Source organism: Chenopodium quinoa, unplaced genomic scaffold, assembly GCF_001683475.1.
Source record: "Chenopodium quinoa cultivar QQ74 unplaced genomic scaffold, ASM168347v1, whole genome shotgun sequence".
Classification (NCBI taxonomy): domain Eukaryota; kingdom Viridiplantae; phylum Streptophyta; class Magnoliopsida; order Caryophyllales; family Amaranthaceae; genus Chenopodium; species Chenopodium quinoa.
The window spans coordinates 176,731-197,810 of NW_018744790.1; the positions used below are offsets into that span (position 1 = coordinate 176,731).

Consider the following 21,080-nt stretch of genomic DNA (forward strand, 5'->3'; position numbering starts at 1 on the left):
GCACCTAACAATCCTGTCTCTGAAATAATATCCAAGGCATACTTCCTCTGACAAACATAAAATCCATGTTTTCTAAGGGCTACTTCTAATCCCAAAAAATATTTCATGGCTCCTAGATCTTTCATTTTAAAACATTCACACAGATATGCTTTAAAACTTTCCAATGCAAATTTATTGTTACATGCAATAATCATGTCATCCACATAAACTAACACATTCAATTGCAATTTACCTTTTAACAAAGTAAACAACGAATAATCATTATATGACTGCTTGAAACCATATTTCTTAAGAGCCATGGACAATTTCTTGAACCAACACCTAGGCGCCTGTTTTAGCCCGTACAACGATTTTTTCATTTTGTACACCTTATCTAAATTGTTTCTTTGAAACCCAGGGGGAACTTTCATGTAAATCTCTTCCTCCAACTTTCCATGTATAAAGGCATTGTGTACATCCATTTGATGCACTTCCCATTCCTTCACCGCTGCTACGGCCAGAAAAGTACGAAATGTAGACATCTTTGCCACCGGAGCAAATGTTTCATTGTAGTCTATGCCTTCCTCTTGATGATTTCCAAGAATAACCAATCGAGCTTTTAATCTAATCAGTTTTCCTTCCTCATATCTCTTCTCAGTGTAAACCCACTTGCTTCCAAGTGCTCTCTTCCCTTCCGGAAGTGTCTCCAAGGTCCACGTACCTTGATCCTCAAAGGCCTTAATTTCGGATGCCATTGCATTTCTCCACCCCTCATGTTTCACTGCCTCTTTAAAGGATCTCGGAATCTGTGCCTCTGTCACTGCAGCAATATATTTTCTATGTTTCTCGGAAAACCGATCATAATTAACAAAATAGGTTATAGGATAAGGAGTACTTGAGGAAGATGATTCTGCGGATGACAACGATGGGACTTTATTTTTCCGGATAGTATGCGTAACACAATCACGAAGCTTTGTTGAAGGGAACTATACTCGCTTTCCTCGGCCTAATATTTCTGCATTTTCTTCTTGAATTTCAGTGCTCGAAGTCACTTCATGCTGAACCTCAGAGTGTGCCGCAGCCCTGTTGCGGTCTTCATCATTACCCCGCAACCCGGTTGCGGACTAAACTGCCTCTCCTCCTTCACTCTGCTGCTGGCGCACCTTGCTGCCAATACTCGGGCTGCATCTCCCCTGTTGGTCAGCCTGCTCGTGCCCAGCTTCTGCTGGCCCCTGCTGCATGCTCTGCTTGCGGGCAGAGGCTGTTGTGCTAGGTTGCTCAGGCTGCTCTCGGCCAGCGCCCTCTTGCAACCCAGCGCCCCTAGCAGTGTGGTGCTGCTGCTAGGGCTGCTCTAGGCCATCGTCCTATGGACCCCCTTTGGGTGCTCCACCATCTCCTTCGACTTCATCCGCACCACCTATGTCACCCATGTGCCATTGCTCAAATTTATCTCTATCATCTATATCAACAAACTCCTCTCCTAGTTTCAACCTCGAAGATTCATTCGTTTGCTCAACATACGGGAAAACATGCTCATGAAATTTTACATCTCTAGACACAAAGTACTCTTTTGTCTCTAAATCAAACAATTGCCATCCCTTTTGTCCAAACGGGTAACCCAAAAATACACACCTCCTACTCCGAGATTCAAATTTATCTCCCTTACTCCGTTGGTTATGTGCATAACACAAACACCCAAACACACGAATTGACTCATAGGAAGGAATTTTGCCAAACAACATTTCATATGGAGTTCTATTTCCAAGTAATGAACTTGGAGTACGATTAATTAAATAACAGGCCATCAAAGCACACTCCCCCCAGAATTTAATCGGCAATCCACCCTGAAATTTTAGTGCTCGTGCCACATTCAAAATATGTTGGTGTTTTCTCTCCACTCTCCCATTTTTTTGAAGGGTAACCACACAAGAAGACTCAAAAATAATTCCATTTTTGACAAAATATTCCTTTAGATGATTAAACTCGGTTCCATTGTCACTACGAACCACTTTTATATCTCTATTAAATTGGCGTTTGATTAAAGCAATAAAATTGAGAAAATGAAATTCAACTTCAATTTTATTTTTAATCAAATAAATCCAAACACCCCTAGAATAATCATTTACTATTGTCAAAAAATACTTGGCACCACACGACGAAGCTACCTTGTAAGGACCCCACAAGTTAATATGAACTAGATCAAACAAATTACTAGCCTTATTCTCACTAATAGGAAAACTATCTCTAGATTGTTTTGCCTGAGGACATACATCACACACTTTATTATTTTTTCTAATTAAGTTACTCACAGGCGGAAGTAACTTCAACACTTTCTCCGAAGGATGACCCATGCGTTGATGCCAAAGATCTACCACACAATCTACTGCTAGCACCTTCACTTGCGGCACACCTCGGAAAAAATAAAGTCCGTTTTCTTGTTTACCCACGCCAATCACCATCCTCGTCGACTGGTCCTGAATAACACAAATTTTGTTAGTAAATTGAATTGTACATTGTAACTCATCACTTAACTGAGTAACAGAAATTAAATTACAATTCAATTGTGGTACAAATAAAACATTATCAATGACAAGACCACCATCTAGTGTAACTGAACCCAATTGATTCGCGTTCACTGTTTGACCATCCGGTAAACCCACCGGACAATTTTGAATTGTTTTGATATTTCTCATAATCGATAAATCATTTGTTACATGATTAGAGGCTCCAGTATCCACGATCCACGGGACTTTTGTCTTACCTTCTAAGCGAGACTTAGATTTATTACTAAGCAATTCAATTATTTGTTGTGCTTGGTCAGACGTTACACCTGCAAGCCCTTGTGTGGAGGAGCTTTGATTGCTGCTGCCTTCTGTACCATTGCTATTCACGCCACCTTGGACAGCATTAGCCCGATGTGTCGTGTTTTTGGAAGCTGTACTTCACCCCCTACTAGCATCACGACCACCATTCTTTCCCCCACGACCACCGCGTCCTCGACCTCTACCTCCTCGTCGATTCTCATCCCACCATTCGGGAAACCCGATGATTTGATAACAACCCTCTTTATCATGACCTTCCCAATTGCAGTGGATGAAAAAAGGCCTTTCACCATCACCCGAGGTCGACTTGGCTCGTGAGTCTACTTTAAATGCCATAACAATCTCTTTGGGCTTTCCATCCCGAGACCGAAGTCTCTCAGTATTGATCACTGCTTGGTATGCATTATCCACGTGAGGCAACGGCGTTTGTGCCAACAATTGAGCACGAATCGGCTCGTATGGATCATCAAGTCCAATCAAGAAATAATGCAAGTAATCTTCATCACGAATATTACTTACTTGCTGTGCAATATTACATTGACATTGCCCACAAGAACACTTCGGAACACGACTATATTGTAGCAATTCTATCCATATCTTTGACAAACGGCCAAAGTATTCCGTCACCGACTCCGAAGACGTTTGTTTACACTCACCCAACGAATTCTTCAATTGGCAGACTCGAGTACCGCTTACAACACAGTAACGTTGCTGAAGGTGTACCCATAACTCACTCACATCATCATAATCTCCAATGGTTGGACGCAAAGAATCATCTAATGTATTACTAATCGACGAGACAAGCATGGAATTTACAGCTATCCAATGCTTCTTCTTTGTAGAGTCGGTTGCAGGCTCCTTAATCGAGCCATCCACAAACCCAAACTTCCACTTAGCAATTAAGGCTCTACGCATAGCCTTAGCCCACTCATCGTAGTTTGCCCCTCGTAACTTAATCGGTGTGATAATGATTCCGGGATGATCACTCGATCCCAGATGATACTCAAGATCAACAGTCGGTGGTGGCGGAACATCATCATCTCCCTTCGCCATCACCAATTATTTTAACAAGAGAAAAGGAAAAAAAATTTGTGGATTCTTAAACCTTAGCTCTGATACCATGTCAAATTGACTTAAGAACTCAAATTCTCATTATGCTCAACCGTGTACATATATAGAGTACAATATATTCCTAACTAACTTAGGCTTAGAAATAAGAACAAATCAAATCAAATATTAACATAAAGATAACTATGGGATCCTAAGAATATTTCCTAAATATTATCTTTACATAAATATTATCTTAACAGAATTGGGTTAGGTATTATTGTGAAGCTTTGTTAGTTTTGTTGAGAGTGTTTGTTGCGTAACTATATGGAGATCCCAATTTACTATGTAACAAAGAGATTAGAAAATAATATTTTTATAATTTTTACCAAAAATAAATTTGTTATGAAACTGATCACTCTGATGTTTGATCTTCTTTCTTTATTAAGGTATATAGGAAGTTGATGGCTTGTTATTATCTTTGATCAAACTTATAAAAAATGCTTTAAAGATCGAGTCATTGATTTATTGTATGAAATGATAAGCTGAAATTGTTGACTTGTGTAATGCAGAATGTAAAAGAAATCTGTGATGATCTCATGGAGTTGAAGCCAGTTTTATTTTGAAGGCAAAGAATGCTGTGAGTTATAATTCTATACCGAATTTTATAAACTCTCATAGATTATTGGACTTTCTTGCATTTATACTAAATTCCATTGGCAGGCATAATGATTTGTCCAAGCTATATGCTTAAAGATGAGACGGCATGGTGACGACTAAACTAGTGGCTGGACACTGTTGCTGCTTCTTCTAAGTGTTGCTGCCCCCATTGTATTTATTATACTATAATTGTATTTTTTTTTAATTAAAAGTGTAATAAATTTTCATAAAATAGGCTTTCAAAAACAGAGAGAAAGAAGAGAATTAAAAACTAACCAACACTAAACTTTTCACAGCACACTTTCACTTCATTCGATTATGATTCGACGTGAAAGGTGTTCATCACCGGGTTTGGTTTTGGGGAGACACAAATGGGTGTCTACACCCGATCAACTAGGCAACGAACTGGGCTTTTCTTGTGAGAATCGGGTTTCAGAGTTGGACCTTGTTAACTTGAATCCTTAGCTTGGTCCGAATTTCTTGCACGAACATTGGACCTCTTTCACCAACCCTTAATCACCAAACTAAATTCCTTTCACTCGGTCTTGGGCTTAAAGTATTTGGTCATAAAATATGATCAAATTCCAATATCTTTGGTTCAATAACCTCGGAAATTATCATAAATCTGCAAATTCCTACAAAATAATACCGACTCTACAAAAACATTAGAAAACGTATATTAGTTATAAAATAGCTCCGCAGAGCTCAAATAAGCACAAATATAATCATGAGACGGGAAATAATATATATATATATATATATATATATATATATATATATATATATAAAATAGACTCGTCAATGGTCTGATCCGGATTTTGGGCCGATTCTCTCGATCTGGATCGGGTTCAGTCCTAGCTAAATCGGTCCGGTCTTCGAGGGGAGGTGAAAACGGTGGAAGATAAGGATAGGGTTAGAGAGAGAAAGTTTTTGAATATTTATAATTACTCCGTAATTTTTTAACGATTAAGTTCACAATGCATGTTACAAATTTGCTAAAGGTGTGTGGTGACAAGTCTCTAGGTATGTTAGTTACTTAGCTTATAAGTTATACCTTTACCCCCTTGGATTGCTACTTAGACATAGACACAGTGACCGAGTTTACATCTTTACTAATGTCACAAAGAAAATCAGATATAAAACCATTACGAGTACTATTGCAAAATATCATTTATTAAAACACTTGTGAAAACCAAATAGTTAATCCGTTACTATATCTAATAATCAATCAATTAATCAATCAAACACAAAGCCTTTCCTTTCCTATAAGTGGGATCGGCTAGAAAAATTCACATATCAACACATGATTATACGGAGATCAAAAAAATAAAAGCATTTACTTTATAATTCTATGTATGATTGTATGCTAAGCCAATGGTGAATTCAACAGAGTATCTAGCAACAGGGGACGAATGCATAATAGCAATATGAGGGATTCTAAATTCAGATGTCAAAATGTTCCCTTGGTTTTGGTTGTACAGTTGTGCAGTATTAAGCTCTCCATATAAATCTCTAAATACTTGTGTTGATCTTGATAATTTTCCACATGTTGTATCTGGTGAGTTTTGAAATTATTGGAGTAGAGTCGTCTATCAAAATCAAATACGTAAAATGTATTTTTCTCAACATTGAAAATTTGCATAAGAAGAACATGTTTAAGAAACCGAAGAGCTTCTAAATTTGATTCCCCAGTATACCAAAGCCGCCATGATTTCCCATCGACCAAAACCCATACACAGGTGCGTTCAGAAGACATACCGAAAACTGCTATTGACTCATCAATGACAAACCAATTTTGAACGAGACCTGATGTCTGTTTAAGATCATCAGGCAAATCCACAAAATTAAATTCCTCAGAATCAAAATCGAGCGATACAAGATGAGTGTTTAAATCATGTACACTCGGATACGGTCCAGGACAGTTGTCCGGATTATTTTATCCTAACCAGTATATACCAGCCTTAAAATTTATAACACGCCCATCCCCGTTTCGTAACAAGCTTAAAATTCCTGGAATCGAGACGTTCAACCTATCTTTGATCCTCCAAAGGTTATCATTCAACGAATAAACCCGCATCCCATCATCCTCATCAACAACAAACACCTTATAATCATTACAAGACGGAGCGAAACCTTGGCAACATACTTTTTTACTGTAATAATCAATACGAGTAGACGACGAGGGAAGACGGGGAATTACAACGGATTTTCGAATGCAAGGATTATAAAGTATCAACTCATCACCCTTATCTTTGTTAAGGGAAAGCATCAAAATCAATCCATTACAGCTTCCTTAACAGGACAAAGTTCAGGAGTTTTGAAAAATACATCAATTTTCCTCAACATATCCATACTATGAATGCTACTTTCACCGTATTTTATTCCCAACACATACTTGTTTTTCTTGTTGTAAATTTCAAGATGCAACAGCGTGAAATCAGAGGAATCAAATAACGAACACCAGCTTTTACAAAGACACCTTAACCTCATTAAGCCTTTTGCCGGCACCCTTGCTAAGATCTCCGTCCACCAATCCATCGGCAAATCCACCAATTCTTCCGCCATTCATTTAATATTTCAAGCTAAACGTTAGATTTTGTGAAATTAAAGTATGTAGACCGATTTCTATTCATCAATCTATTTATATAAAGTTTACAATGTCATGAGTCGTAGGAAACCTCAAAAAGATAATTATAATAGTCGGTTGAAACTTCAAAAGAGAAAAAAAAAAAAAAAAAAAAAAAAAAAAAAAATCTCTAAATATATTCTACTCTCGATGTTCTGATTAAACCCTAAATCTAATCTAATCTAATATATATAAATAAAGTAGGCATTTTTCGAAGCATTTGGAGCGCCACATTGGAAAAGGTATTATTTTGTCCAATGAAAAATTAGATTAATAATTTATTTTAGAATTAAAAAATTTACTCGCCATCTAAGCAAAAGTGACGAATAAGATTTAAGAATTTTGACACATAGGTAAAAACAACGAATAGAGGATAATTAAAATTTAATTTACTTTTAAAAATCAATAATTATCTTCTCAAAAAAAAACTAAGTAATAATTATCTATTTTAAATATATGTGGATGCAAATTTTTAATCGCAAATTTCTTTAATATCTCCTTAGAAAACATTGTAAAAGTTTGATTTTAATGATATACTCATCGAGACAAATAAAACTAAATCTCATATAACTAATTTCACATAATATTTTATAGTTAAACAATTATAAATGAGACTAACATTTAAACAGAATAAGTATATTAAATAAACGTATAGGCAAAAGACTTTTTTTTATCAATAAAAAACAAGATTTGTCATTTCTTATTTGAATTAAAAATTTAAATTGTCACATAAGCAAAAATAGTGAATAAGGTTTGGGATTTTAAATTCAAGCGTCACATAAAATAAATAAAACAACAAAAAATAACTTTATTGTTAAAATTAAAAAATTATCTTATGATATTAGGAATTTTATCCATATATTTAATGAATGTTCTTCATAAATATACACAATTTTAAATTAAATAAAATGATTACTAGAACCGTGCATCGCACGGGCTTACATCTAGTTATATTTATACTAGTTTAACTCTCATGCAACACACGATTTTACTTAACATTAGGTTAGATTCACGCTAAGTTTCAATAACCATTATTAAATTATTATTATTATTATTATTATTATTATTATTTGTTAATGGACCATCTCAACCAAAAGCTTAAACTTATGGTTGAGGCCCAGGAATATGTTTTATACTCTATCACTCTCCCCCACTTAGTATTATGTGCACCATGGTGCACCTAGAAATAGGTGCACCACGACTATACTTTTGAATATTTAGTAAAAAAAATTGAACATTTTACAAAAAATGAACATTGAGTAAAAAAGAATATGAACACGTCACAAAAATTGAATATAAACATGCAATTTTAATGTTCATATTTTATCAAGAAATGTTCATTTTGTATACATTAAATGTTCAATTTATATTACAAAACTATTGAATTATTACGAGTCAGTTCAAAATTTGTCTGACTCGTAATAATTCCAAAGTTGCGATTGTTCAGATTTTTTTACTAAATGCTCAAAATATTTTATTGTTCATATTTTTTTTACTAAAAGTTCAAAATTATAGGCGTGGTGCATTGCGATTGTTCAGATTTTTTTTTACTAAATGTTCAAAATTGTGATGTTCAGATTTTTTAACTAAATGTTCAAAATTCTTGATTGTTCAGATTTCTTTTACTAAATGTTCAAAAGTATAGGCATGATGCATTGCAATTGCTCAAATTTTTTAACTAAATGTTCAAAATTTGCGATATTTAGATGTTTTTACTACATGTTCAAATTTGCAATTGTTCAAATTTTTTTACTGATTGTTCAAAAGTATAGGCGTGGTGCACCTAGAAATAGGTGCACCATGGTGCATTTTAAAATTTGTGCACTCCCCTTCAAGGCCCTTTGGGCTTGAAATGTGGATGCAGCACAGGCCCTCTCATACCCGGCGCAAATTAATTCCACTTTAAAGGAGGGGTGGATGAGATTCGAACCCGTGATCTCTATGTCACGTTGGCTCTGATACTATGTTATCAGAGAACCAACTCAACCAAAAGCTTAAACTTATGGTTGAGGCCCAGGAATATGTTTTATACTCTATTATTATTATTATTATTATTATTATTATTATTATTATTATTATTATTATTATTATTATTATTATTATTATTATTATTATGAGTTTTTTTTTTAAAAAAAATCTAAAAATAAAGTTGACAAATTTTGATCAAATAAAAGATTATGAAAGATACGATAAATATAAAATGATGTAGAAAATAAATGAACTTATGTTAAGAATTTTTTATAGCAATATAAATATTCGTGTCTAAGATATGTTAAATCATTTTTTTTTTTTACTAATTATATTGTACTCCCTCCGTCCCATTATTACATGCATGTATTCCTTTTTGGGTGCCAAAATTAAGTGTCTATTTCTATTTATAGATTGTGCTTTTTTACAATATTATTCTCTTTTTGATGATTTGTTACCCTTTTTCTTTTTCTTTTTCTTTTTTGTACTTTAACATCAATTCCCAATATTTTCTCTCTCCTAATTCCCAACCACTTTTTTTTTTCTCTCTCTCTCTAACCCCACATGCATATTTATACTCCTAAATATTATTTTTAAAGGAATCTTTAACTTTCTTAATTTCCGTGCAAAATGAGAAATAGGCATGTGATAAAGGGACAGAGGGAGTATAAGATAATTTTGTATGAGAAAATTCAAGTTTATCAGAATGAGAAACAAAGTATGTTTCTCAAGAGGCATTTTTGTAATTAACTTGCTTTGGGTACCGTGACAAAAACCAAAGTGTCACAGCTGGCCACTAACCTTGGGTTAAACAACTTAACTAGTCTACTATTGCAACATTGAACAACGTTAATGGCATAAATCCAAAGTGTTAATGTTTTTGGTCAAATTTCGTAGTGGGGAGATAGATGAGGTCGAGATACGAGCAGATCGAAGTACGAGCATAAAGATGGGCACGGGTTGTACCGACACGCAGGCGGCACGGGCCCGGCACGACTCCATAACGGCCCGGCACAACACGACACGACGGCCCACTTGTGCGCCGTGGGCCGTGCCGTGAACAAAAAATTGAAATCCGGCACGAGCACGGTACGGCACGGTCGTCGGCACGGCCCATGCCCAATTATATAAAATTATTTAATTAAGTTTATTTATATAAACTTATTTAATTAATAAATAAATAAGTTTATTTGTATAAACTTATTTAATTAAGTTTATTTATATTAACTTATTTAATTAAGTTTATATAAACTTAAACATAAATTATTTATATAAACTTAATTAAATTAAAGTTGTTCGAAAAAAAAAATATTAACATAAACATAAATTAATAACATTATTTATATAAACTTAAGTTGTTCAAAATAAAATATATATATATATATATATGATTTTTTAAAAAAATTAAAAATTTACGGGTTGACCCGCAGCCCGGCACGGCACGGCCCGCCAGGCACGTGGGCCGTGCCGTGCCGTGGGCTGGTGACAGGCTAAAGTCGTATCACCTAATCAAAAGTAATTCCTAAAACCACTAACTAAAATATATAGGGAAGTAGGGTCGAATCCACAGGGAAACGAGTCTTTTTTATTCCTAATTAATTAATATAATCTAGATTATAGAATAACAAATTATTATTATCGAAGGGAAACTAAACTACTAAGAGAAAAAGTGGGAAAGAATAAAAGTAGGAGGAGAAACAATGAAAAAAGACCTAGGGCATAGGTTCACCAATAAATAATATTCCAGGGTAAAACATAATAATCAATCATCAATGCATCAATTAATCAGATCATAAAAGGCTTTCGTTACGTATTACAATCACATAATTAATCTACCGGTATTAAATCTCATCTCTCGAATCTCGACTTAACCATTTATAAATTAACCTGCCTATTGAAACTAGACCTAAATATCAATTCTCATATCTCGAATCAATATTGTCAAACTCATGCATAAAAGATCAGGCCTAATCTAGTCACAGAGCATTAAATCAATCAATAGGAAATTAGTCTAGCATTGATAATCAACAACAATAAATTACCCCTTCATATTATTTATGGATCCCCACAAACACTAGAAAGAAAACTACTCACACATAATTAAATCTAGATTAAACAAAGCAATTAAACAAGACATGATCAAGGAAAGAGATTAAATAAAGGATGGAATTAAACCAAGAGTTGTAGAGAGAAACAACAGAAAAAGTAATACTAAGAGAGAAAGAAAAGTTAGAGAAAGAAAGAGAGAAGAAAACTAAACTAAAAACTAAAAACAAATTAATAAAACTAAACTAAACTAATGAAAACTTGCCTAACCTCTTAAGTAACTACCTAAACCTTTTATATAATAAAGGAAAAGGAATCCTATTAAAACTCAACTAAGAAAACTAGTCCTAGTTGAACTCCCGAAGAACAAAGTCTAAAACTAACAAAACTAAACTAAAAGTCAGCCCACTAACATGTTTGGCCCAAAATAATTACACCAACAAAAGCAGCGAACAGTGGTAGCTTCGATCAGGCCAGCCTATTACACGCCCAGCATCATCTCTAGTTGGGATTTTATTTGGGCTTTTTTTTCTTGGACTTGAACTCTTTAATGCTTTATTTGCCTTATCAATTGGTCCATACTCCATACACTAGCTTTTAAACCTTGGGACTCCATTAGTCGAGCCCTTAATCACTGACCAAATTTATCTAACTTGACCTTGAGCTAAAAATATACGGTCATGAAATACGATCAAACTTTAATGTCTTTGTCGTGCCTCAATAAGCTCGGGAATTATCATAATTCCGCAAATTCCTACAAAATAATATCAACTCTACAAAAATACTAGAAAACGTATATTAGTAATAATAATAATAATAATAATAATAATAGCTCCGCAGAGCTCAAATAAGCACAAATATGACCGTGGGACAGGGAATAAAATATATATAAAATAGACTCATCAGCGGTATGCCAAAATTTGGCACGGCACGGCCCGCCGCGAAGCCGACACGGCACGACCCGGCACGAGCCCCACCCAGGCATGGTCCGCGAAGGCACGGCACGATGCCCACCTTTATACAAGCATCTTCGACATCTGATGTTAAAGCGTCGATTTGGTTTATGAGCTCCAATTTGGTGTTTTTGAATAATAAGGAAAATTCAGAAATTTAGTAATGGAGAGATTTTCAGAAACTTATTATGTAGGAAATCAAGTTTCAAGCTTAGCTTCAATGAAGGACATGGTCACCCTTACCCTTTGGGGTTGACTATGCCTTATTTTCACCCTTTTTTCTAGGGTTTTTCGTTTATATCAGCGTCGGACGGGGTCATTTTCAATAGTTCAATGTCACTGTCTTCTATGGTGTTGGCCCTTTGATGTGAGCTTCAATGGAGGAGGAAAGAGAAAGGAGGAAGGAGGAAGAAGAAGGATGATTATTGACGGTATGAGTGATGCATGTTAACTAGAGTTTCATGAAGTTAACTCAATTAAAAAGAAAATTACATATTTGTCCTTCATTAATTAGTTGAGATTACTTAATTACCCCTTGAGAAACAATTTTTTGTTTCTCATTGTGAGAAACCGGGGCTCCCTCGTTTTGTATAAGATTCGTTTCTTTAATAGAATTTAAATCGGATATGACACGTGTTATTCTTGGTGTTGTTTTAATATTATGTTATTAATTGATTATTCATTATCTCATAATAATAATAATAATAATAATAATAATAATAATAATAATAATAATAATAATCTAATCTAATTTAATCTATTATGTCCGTCTTTTCCTTTTTCTAGTGGTTTATTTTGCTTTTTAGGGTCCGTAGGTGAAGATTTCTAGGGAGCGCTGAGCATCTTCTTCGGTGGGTTCGTGGTTTCTGGTATTTCGTCAAGTGTTTTGCGGCTAATTTCAGCGACTTAGGAACCAAAGGCTACTCTTAACGCCGTCGTCGAAAGGAATTTCACTAAATAATTCCCGATGGTAACGGTGAAGTTAAGGCTAGGGTTTCTTTGTGTAACCAAGTTAGGTTCAACGAGAGATTCTTGCTGCGTTGACGTTAACGATTTCTTGGTGTTAGTTTTGGTTGCTGCCGGTGAGATCTGTCAGGTTCTTGTAACCCTTCCATGTGTTCTCACGCTGTTCTTGCTGCCTTGTTTTATATGTTAAGTTTTTGTATTTGTTTGCCCTTAATAAGTTTGGTAATTAGGCTTTATCTTAGTGGAGTGCCTTTGTTTGGGGTGGTTGGTTGTATTAGCCTGTTTGGTTGTCTCAGCTTGGGTGGTTTGTCTTATTTGTTTCATTGGTCTGCTCCTAGGTGTTTACAGAGGGCCAAGGGAAGTGTTTATGGATCTTGTTTCTATGGCTATGGAGGTGCTTGTATTTTGGTGTCTTTTTCAAGGTGTAATTCAACCTTATGTGGGTTTGAGGATGGGTTGTGCTTTCCTCTATAGGGCTGGTTTGGTAGGTTTTAGTGTGTTCCTGGTTCACTCTGCAAAGTTAGAGAGTTCAGATTGTAGGGTGTCTTTAGGTGGAGGGTTAGTAGTTGATTGTGGTAGGATGAAGGTCTGTGTTTTTTGGTCCATGATTGAGTGTAGGAGTGTCTTGATGAATCATATTTATATACGGTTCTTAGGCACGTTTATGTTAGTTTTTATACATTTTTCTTAGTCTTTTTGGTTGTTTTTAGTGTCATATTTACATAAGTCATCATTTATCGCTCTATTACGCTTCATTTGTGTACTTCTTAATGTTTAAGGTGATTTCATAGTCATTTGGACGCTTTCGAAGTGTTTGGAGATGATTCGGATGATATTTGAATGGAAATCGATGGACCGAGTTCATTGATCGAAGGATTTATGCTCGTGGATGTTGTCTCTAAGGATTTTATGCATAGGAAATGAATATATCATCCACAAGGATCGATATGCACTTTTAGGAATTGAATTTGAGTTAGAAACAAAGGAAAACAAAGGTTTGCAAAGTATCAAAAAGGACCCTTGTGCACTGTTTAATTTCAGCCATAACTCGAGTTCTATAGTTTGGATTGAGGTGATTCAAGTTGGGTTGGAAACTAGATGTGAAGAGCTTTCCAATAATAGGTCGCACGCCTTCATACGATTCCTAGATTGTGAGTTACAGCCTTCCAAAGTCAGTCCTACAAATCTGCCAGTTAAGCGCCCAGCCATCGGGCGATGGCTTAGCCACATACACGAGGTCTTGAATCTTCCTAGCCCGATGGAAATCCATCGGCTGATGGTCGTCGTCGCAGCCCACATCCACTCGACCATCGACCAGCCATCGGGCGATGGGTCTGGCGTGCGAACCTTGGGCTATTCGGCCTCCACCGACTTCAATCCTCCAAGCGACCAATCACAAGACGACTTTTGTTATTTTTATTTCCTTATTTTATTTTATTTTACTTAGGATTAGGATTTAATATAAATACTTGAGAGGATTGTATTTTCTTTTCTTATGGTTTATTTTCTATCGTAACACATCACACGTAGTCATGTAATTATATAAGCATACAATAAGCCAAAGTTCACACAATGTCATTCTAAGGTCATAAGCTTGGGTGTCCAAAGGTACCATATGGGCATATCTTAAGAAATGATGCACAAATCAATCACTCAACGTGTTGATTCATGACATTGCCCCCCCAACATTTTATTGGCGATATGGATGGAATGATTGTTATTGATTTCGAGATAGAAACCTAGTGTTGGCAACCCCTAGTTAGTGAGCCAATCCCCAAAGGTTAAAGTGTGCTATAAATATGCATGATGCAATATTGCTTGTTTGGTTTTTACTATTGTGAAAAAAGGAAGATATTATGCGTTCAAGTCTCGCTCTCTAACTAGAGATTATCCAAGTTAATTCTCGTTACAATCCATAGGCAACCTAGTGTTAGAAACCTTGGACCATAACTAAAAATTAATCTTGTAACCTCTAAGTCTCTAGTGGAGTCGCCACTGAAAGGAGGGTGTTCCCTCATAGGGGATCCTTCTCCTTAAATGGCCATGGCCCTTTAAAAGCCTAGGGCTTTACACTTGTTAGGGTGTATTAGGATTTGAATTCCTGATTGTTTGGGGGACCTTGAATTAGATTTGATTCTATCATCACGTTTTTTTTGTAAGAAACAAGTAGGAGTCGCCAATGCGTTTTAGGAAAACTCATAAACCTCGTTCATGTCTTTCTTCCAAATAGTGTTCAAGGGATAATTAGCACGAATCGTAAGTTACCGATTGTAGACACCCATTTGTGTCTCACCAAAACCAAACCCAGTGATGAATACCCTTTCATGTCATTTGATTATCGAACAAAGCAAAAGTGTGAAAAGTCTAGTGATGAGGTTGTTTTTATTAAAATATCTCTTCTTTCTGTTTTTGAAAATATTTCTTTTCTTACCTTATTTTTTAAAAACGTGCATTCCAGTTTAGTTTGTTCCATGACAAGGGTCCAATAATGGTGTGGTTGGATGGGGTTAAAAAGACCTTTCCAACGATATATTATAAGCTCAATTCCGATGAGTAATGAGGAAGTTATGGCCAAAATAATAAACTGGGCCCGGTTTGGTTTTTATATGCGGCCCAATGATCTAGAGGATGACCTATTATTAATTATCATTCCTAAAGCTATTAGGATTGATTATAGTCTTCTAGAATACTCTAGAAGGTTCTCTTAAATCCTAATGGAGTTAGGATTGATAATTATGTTTCAAAGAGTTTGAAATTGAATAAAACTACTCCTTTTTAGAATCCTTGTTTTGTACGAAGTGGAATATATTCAGATTTTATTTTCGTGCCTCATAATATTTATCCAAATTTTATATGGTTGGATAGATCTTGAATTATCTTTCCAATGATATATTATAATATTAAATCCGAGCTATAACGAAAAAGATATGAATTAGATACAAAACTCTATCCAAAACTAAAATCCTTCCACTATTTCGTTCATATCTTTTTATCTATAAAATATTTTAATCTTATTTTAATTTGGTTTGAAAGTAGACTTCAATAGCTTTCCAACGACATATTATATGACTTATTTGGACGTCTGGATCAAAAGATATGATAAAAACAAAATCCGCAAAAACTGTTTTCCAGCGCCTGGCGCCACTCCTGTCGTCTGGCGCCAGAGCCTAGCGTATGGCGCCAACTCTGGCGTCTGGTGCTATAGTCCAGAGTTTAGCGCCACGCGCGTGTTTGACGCTGCGATCGTGTTTTATTCTTTTCGAAACTCTGATTCATTTTTTATCACATCCGACTGATTTTCTCTATAAATAGCCTCCTAAAACCTTCGTTTTCAATCATCAATTCTCATCAATTCTTTCTATCATCAACTCTCTCTAATTCTCTTCTCTCTCTAAGCTAAAGCTTATTCTCTCTCTCTCTCTTTTCTAAACTAGCCTTTTGCATACAAAATTCCGCATTCACAAGATCTAGATACATCTAGCCAAATTCGAAGTTGCCTTCGCCCTAGACGTGAAAGGTTTGATATTTCTGAGGGTTTGGTCCCAAATCTAGTCTAAACTTTCTTAATTATTTATTTCAATTATTTAATTTAATTGTTTGTTTTATATTTTCCTTGAAGTTACTAACGTGTGTATTTTGTTATTAGAAAGAGATACGAGACATCCAAGTAAGGGCTTTAATTGATTTTTATTGATATTATGATATAGAAATCATGCTTAGATTGTTATTTTGATTCCTAGCATCATGTTAGGGCGTTTTGATCTTCCTAGTATCATGTTTAGGGTAAAAAATATAATGTCAATTATGATTTCTATGATGCCTTAGCTTTTATTGTCTTTCCTAATAGTATCATGTTAGGGCTATATATTTGATCTTTATTGTTTAGTGACATGCTAGGGTTTGTTATTAATCTTGTTAGTATCATGCCTAGGATCTTGCTATTATTATGCTTTAACATGATTATAATTATGATAATTATGATTATTATGATTATTATTTTTTATTGTTATGTTGCTTGATATATTACATATATATTGTTATTGCTTGTTCACACCTTTTATGCATGTTTAAAGGGATTTTTTACTTGTAATCACACTTAATAAGATAATTAATAATCTTGTTTAGGGTTAATTTGGTTATAATTCAAGTGATCTCCAATAATAGGTTTGTTTGTGCATTAATATTCAACCAACATAGATAAACAGGTTTAGGGTTAATCCTATTGATTGCATGTTAGTCAGAAAGCGCACATGAATACGATCTGAATAAAGTAGAGGCCTATTATTAGGGCAGTTTCAATCTCTTTTAGGTTGGATTTGTACCTTCATACCCGAACTACCAGTCATGGTTCCAGACCTATTGGAGTTAGCGATCTCCTAGATCGTTAAGGGGTGTAACCTTCACCTCGTGAACGGTTTACAAGTTCCTAAAACTTGTTGGCGCCTCTTTTGCTCTATCTTCTTTCCCTTTGAATGCCACCGTACTTTAGTGTATGATCACAGTAGGGTTCAAGTTTTGGGATAATGCTTGAAATATTCCCTACACCCATGCCCAAGTTGGTCTACATAAACTAGAAATGAGTTCGAGAGTGACGGTACTAAGATAACATTCCCTTTATAGGGAATCACGCACTATCTTAGCCCTAGTACGACCTTTACTAGCTCTTCCTTTTTAACAATTTCATTACCAAACAATATATGCAACGTGATACCTAAAGACTAAGTAAGTTGATTTTTTTTACACGCATCAATCACGCAGGAATTACATTGCAAAGTCGTTATTCTTATTTAATTCAAATTCGTGAAAAGAACAAAATAAAAAAGATTCGCCATAGCTTAAGTGATTAATCAACAATTAATTATTCAATTCTATTCTTATTTAACGCAAGATACTATGTGAAATTGATTAATTAAAAGTCCGTTTAAAGTGATCAAACAACACTAATTAATTGATTAAGGTTATTTTAAACAAGAATATAAAGGTGATTGATCTAAGTGCTCAGGATTTTACCACTTCTCTTTGCTAGATCTTCGTTTAGAAAACTTATGGACTCCTTCTTGTTCGGGAACCTCCACCGTAGTAACAAGTATGAGAGGGGTGAGTGTTTAGGACAAGAGGGTTTGGTAGCACACAAGCTCACAAAGTTTCTGCCATAGTTTTAGGTTAATTTTTGTTTGTTTTAGGTTAGTTTTAGGTTATAGGGAATGGGTGCGTTTAGGGTTTTGAACATTTTATCACAGCACGTGTCGCGTGCATCTGAATGAGTTGCGTGCGGAATCCCAGGTTAATTCTCCCAAAAGTCTCGACATGACAAGTAGTATTGGGAGGCTGCAACAGGGTAACCAAGCTAATTCAAATAAATACAGGTTATATCAAACAAACCCAGCAAAGTTATTTTCAAAACCAATATCACATCAAATCTTACCCGACATCTAGCTTCTTCTCGACTCTTTAACACCCGACCTCTAGTTTTTACTTGGCCACCAATCGTTAATGACTCGTCCTACAACAACATATACAAACCTATCCATAATCAATGAAACTATGATGCTCAAACATATACCAGACCCCACATCAAAACGGTGGACATAAAACGGAGCCACACGGGATACCAATTCTATTCCAACTTTGACCCTCATTTAATGAGTGAATTGACAACGCCACCCCTAAATCAACGCTGCTTGTTGATATAGGATACCAATTTGGATTTGCTTTGGGTCTACCTCTCATGAAAGAGTCACAACAACTTAAAAAAAGAAAAGATAAATATGTTATGATTGCTTTATTTATGAATAAATGCTATTTCTGAATATTGGTAAGCCAATATGGTTGCTTCACCTTATGTTAATAGTATTTCATATATGTGTATGGGATGATATGTGAAACGGGCCGACATCCTCATAAATATGGGTATGAATCCAACATAACTGATAGATGGGCTGATATGATTCATAAAGTAGACATATCGGCTTGTCGGTACTTAACACGTGGAAGCGGTAGCTTGACACTTGGCAAGAAAAAGCTTTGCATGCTTTGGAGCCACCTGTCATGAGATTTATTATAAATAGTAGGTTAAGCTCCATTAAATGGTAAGCGTTTATTACACACACTCTCTCTCTCTCTAGTTTCTCTCTCTTACTTATCTTCTCTTTCTTTCTTAAACACATTTTAACTTTACCATCGGAGTGGTTATCCCCGGATCACCCCGGGGTTAGCTTACTTCTGCTCATTGTGTAGGTTCTTAGCTTGACTATAGGGGAATCAGGATCTCAAGTTCGGGCTTTCGGGTAATCGGATCCAGACCGAAACAACTTGGCGCTAGAAGGAGGGGATTGATCACTTCTATCGCCTAAGAACCTCACACATAAGATAACAACAATATAATTATGACTTAAAATAATGGAACGCCGGTAATTAGTAGAACAATAAACCGATCAATTATAACGCAACCTGAAATCGAGATAGAGGATGAAACTCACACCCTGGAGGACAACTGGTACCATGTGCCGCTAACACCACCAAGGGGTGAAGAAACGGGAGAGGACCCTATGGCCGGGTTCACACTAGAGGATTTGGAGATAGCGATTAGGGTGATGAGTGTAATGAGTAAGAAAAGGAAAGAAGCTGAAATGGCTCAAGCAGGAGGAGGGGTGCCGTTAATAAATTAGGATGAACAGATTAATCAAACAACAAATTCACCAAGGCATCGCCGAAATAGGTCGCCATTAAGAACGCACACAACACCGCGGCAGTTGGAAGGTCAATCCTCAAGTCACACCTTTAATACAAGAGTTCAACATCAGAGAAGCTCTCAGGTAGAGGGACAAGCAGTATGAACTGTGGTTCAGATAAGGGCATCACCGTTTGCATAGAGTATCTTGGATCAGCCGATGGAGAAAATTAAAATGTCGACCTGTAGGTATGATGGAAGAGGAGACCCGGGTAGATTCATAACGTCCTACGAGGGGCATATGATGTTTTACACCAACTCAGATGTTGTTTGGTGTAAAGTCTTTCCGACTACTTTAATTGGAGCCGCGGCTGATTGGTTTAATAATCTGGAAAATGGGATGATAGACAGTTTTGAGAAGTTGACTTAGATGTTTGTGGGGCAGTATGTTAGTAACAGTGTGTGACAGAGAACTTCAGGGGAGTTAATGGCAGTAGGGCAAAGGTCGGATGAGTCTTTAAGAGATTATATCAGACGGTTTAATAACAAGGCAAATACAATCCCGAAGTTGCAACAGGAGATAGCTGTGATGGCATTGATGAATGGCTTAAATGATTCCGAGTTTAAGCGCTATCTTACACGAAAGAATTTTCAAACATTGGCAGCTGCTTTTAATAAAGCCAATGATTACATCAAAAGTGAAGAATTGATGAAAACAAGTAGTAAGAATGTAGCTGTTGGCAAAGGTCAATATCAATATGAAGGTGCAGCCTTTGGAAGTGGAAGGCCGAGAACTTCGACCCCAAGAAGGGGAGGGGGAAATCGGCAAGAGTTTAGGACTACAAAACCACCAATGCGGTACAGTTTGTATACTCCCTTGAATACATCAAGAGCAACAATTTATTCGGTTAATCAGAATAGAGAAAGCTGGACAAGGCCAATTCCGATGAAGGCAAGACCAAGAGATGTTAAGAAGTATTGTGTTTCATAGAGATGTGGGTCATTATACCGAGGAGTGCACGCAATTAAAGGATAATATTGAGGAATTGATAAGGAAAGGGCACTTGACTAAGTATCGGTTAAGTGCGGGGAGAGCTCATGTTGGGGTTTGGTGGGTCCGACTCACTGCGGAAACAAACCCAAAAACAAGACCGCACTCGCAATAAATAAAACCATAAACATAATTATATTAATCACAAGATTAAGATAAGCTAATTACCTTTGACGCGTGCTTTGCTCCAAAATGAGCTCTTACTTGAAAGCTTCAAGTCCCGCTCACACGGAGACCTCCAACGAAGTCCACCCGCATCAACAAAACCGACTAGGTCCAATGTCTTAGGGTT

At 35.9% G+C, this 21,080-nt stretch overlaps 1 protein-coding gene across 1 annotated transcript; it reads left to right on the plus strand.

The window, feature by feature from the left end:
• Positions 1–20,224: 20,224 nt before the first annotated feature.
• LOC110703851 lies at positions 20,225–20,728 on the plus strand. Its single transcript, XM_021881628.1, has one exon. It carries the CDS (start codon positions 20,225–20,227, stop codon positions 20,726–20,728), a length of 504 nt encoding a protein of 167 aa, XP_021737320.1.
• The last annotated feature ends 352 nt before the right edge of the window (positions 20,729–21,080 follow it).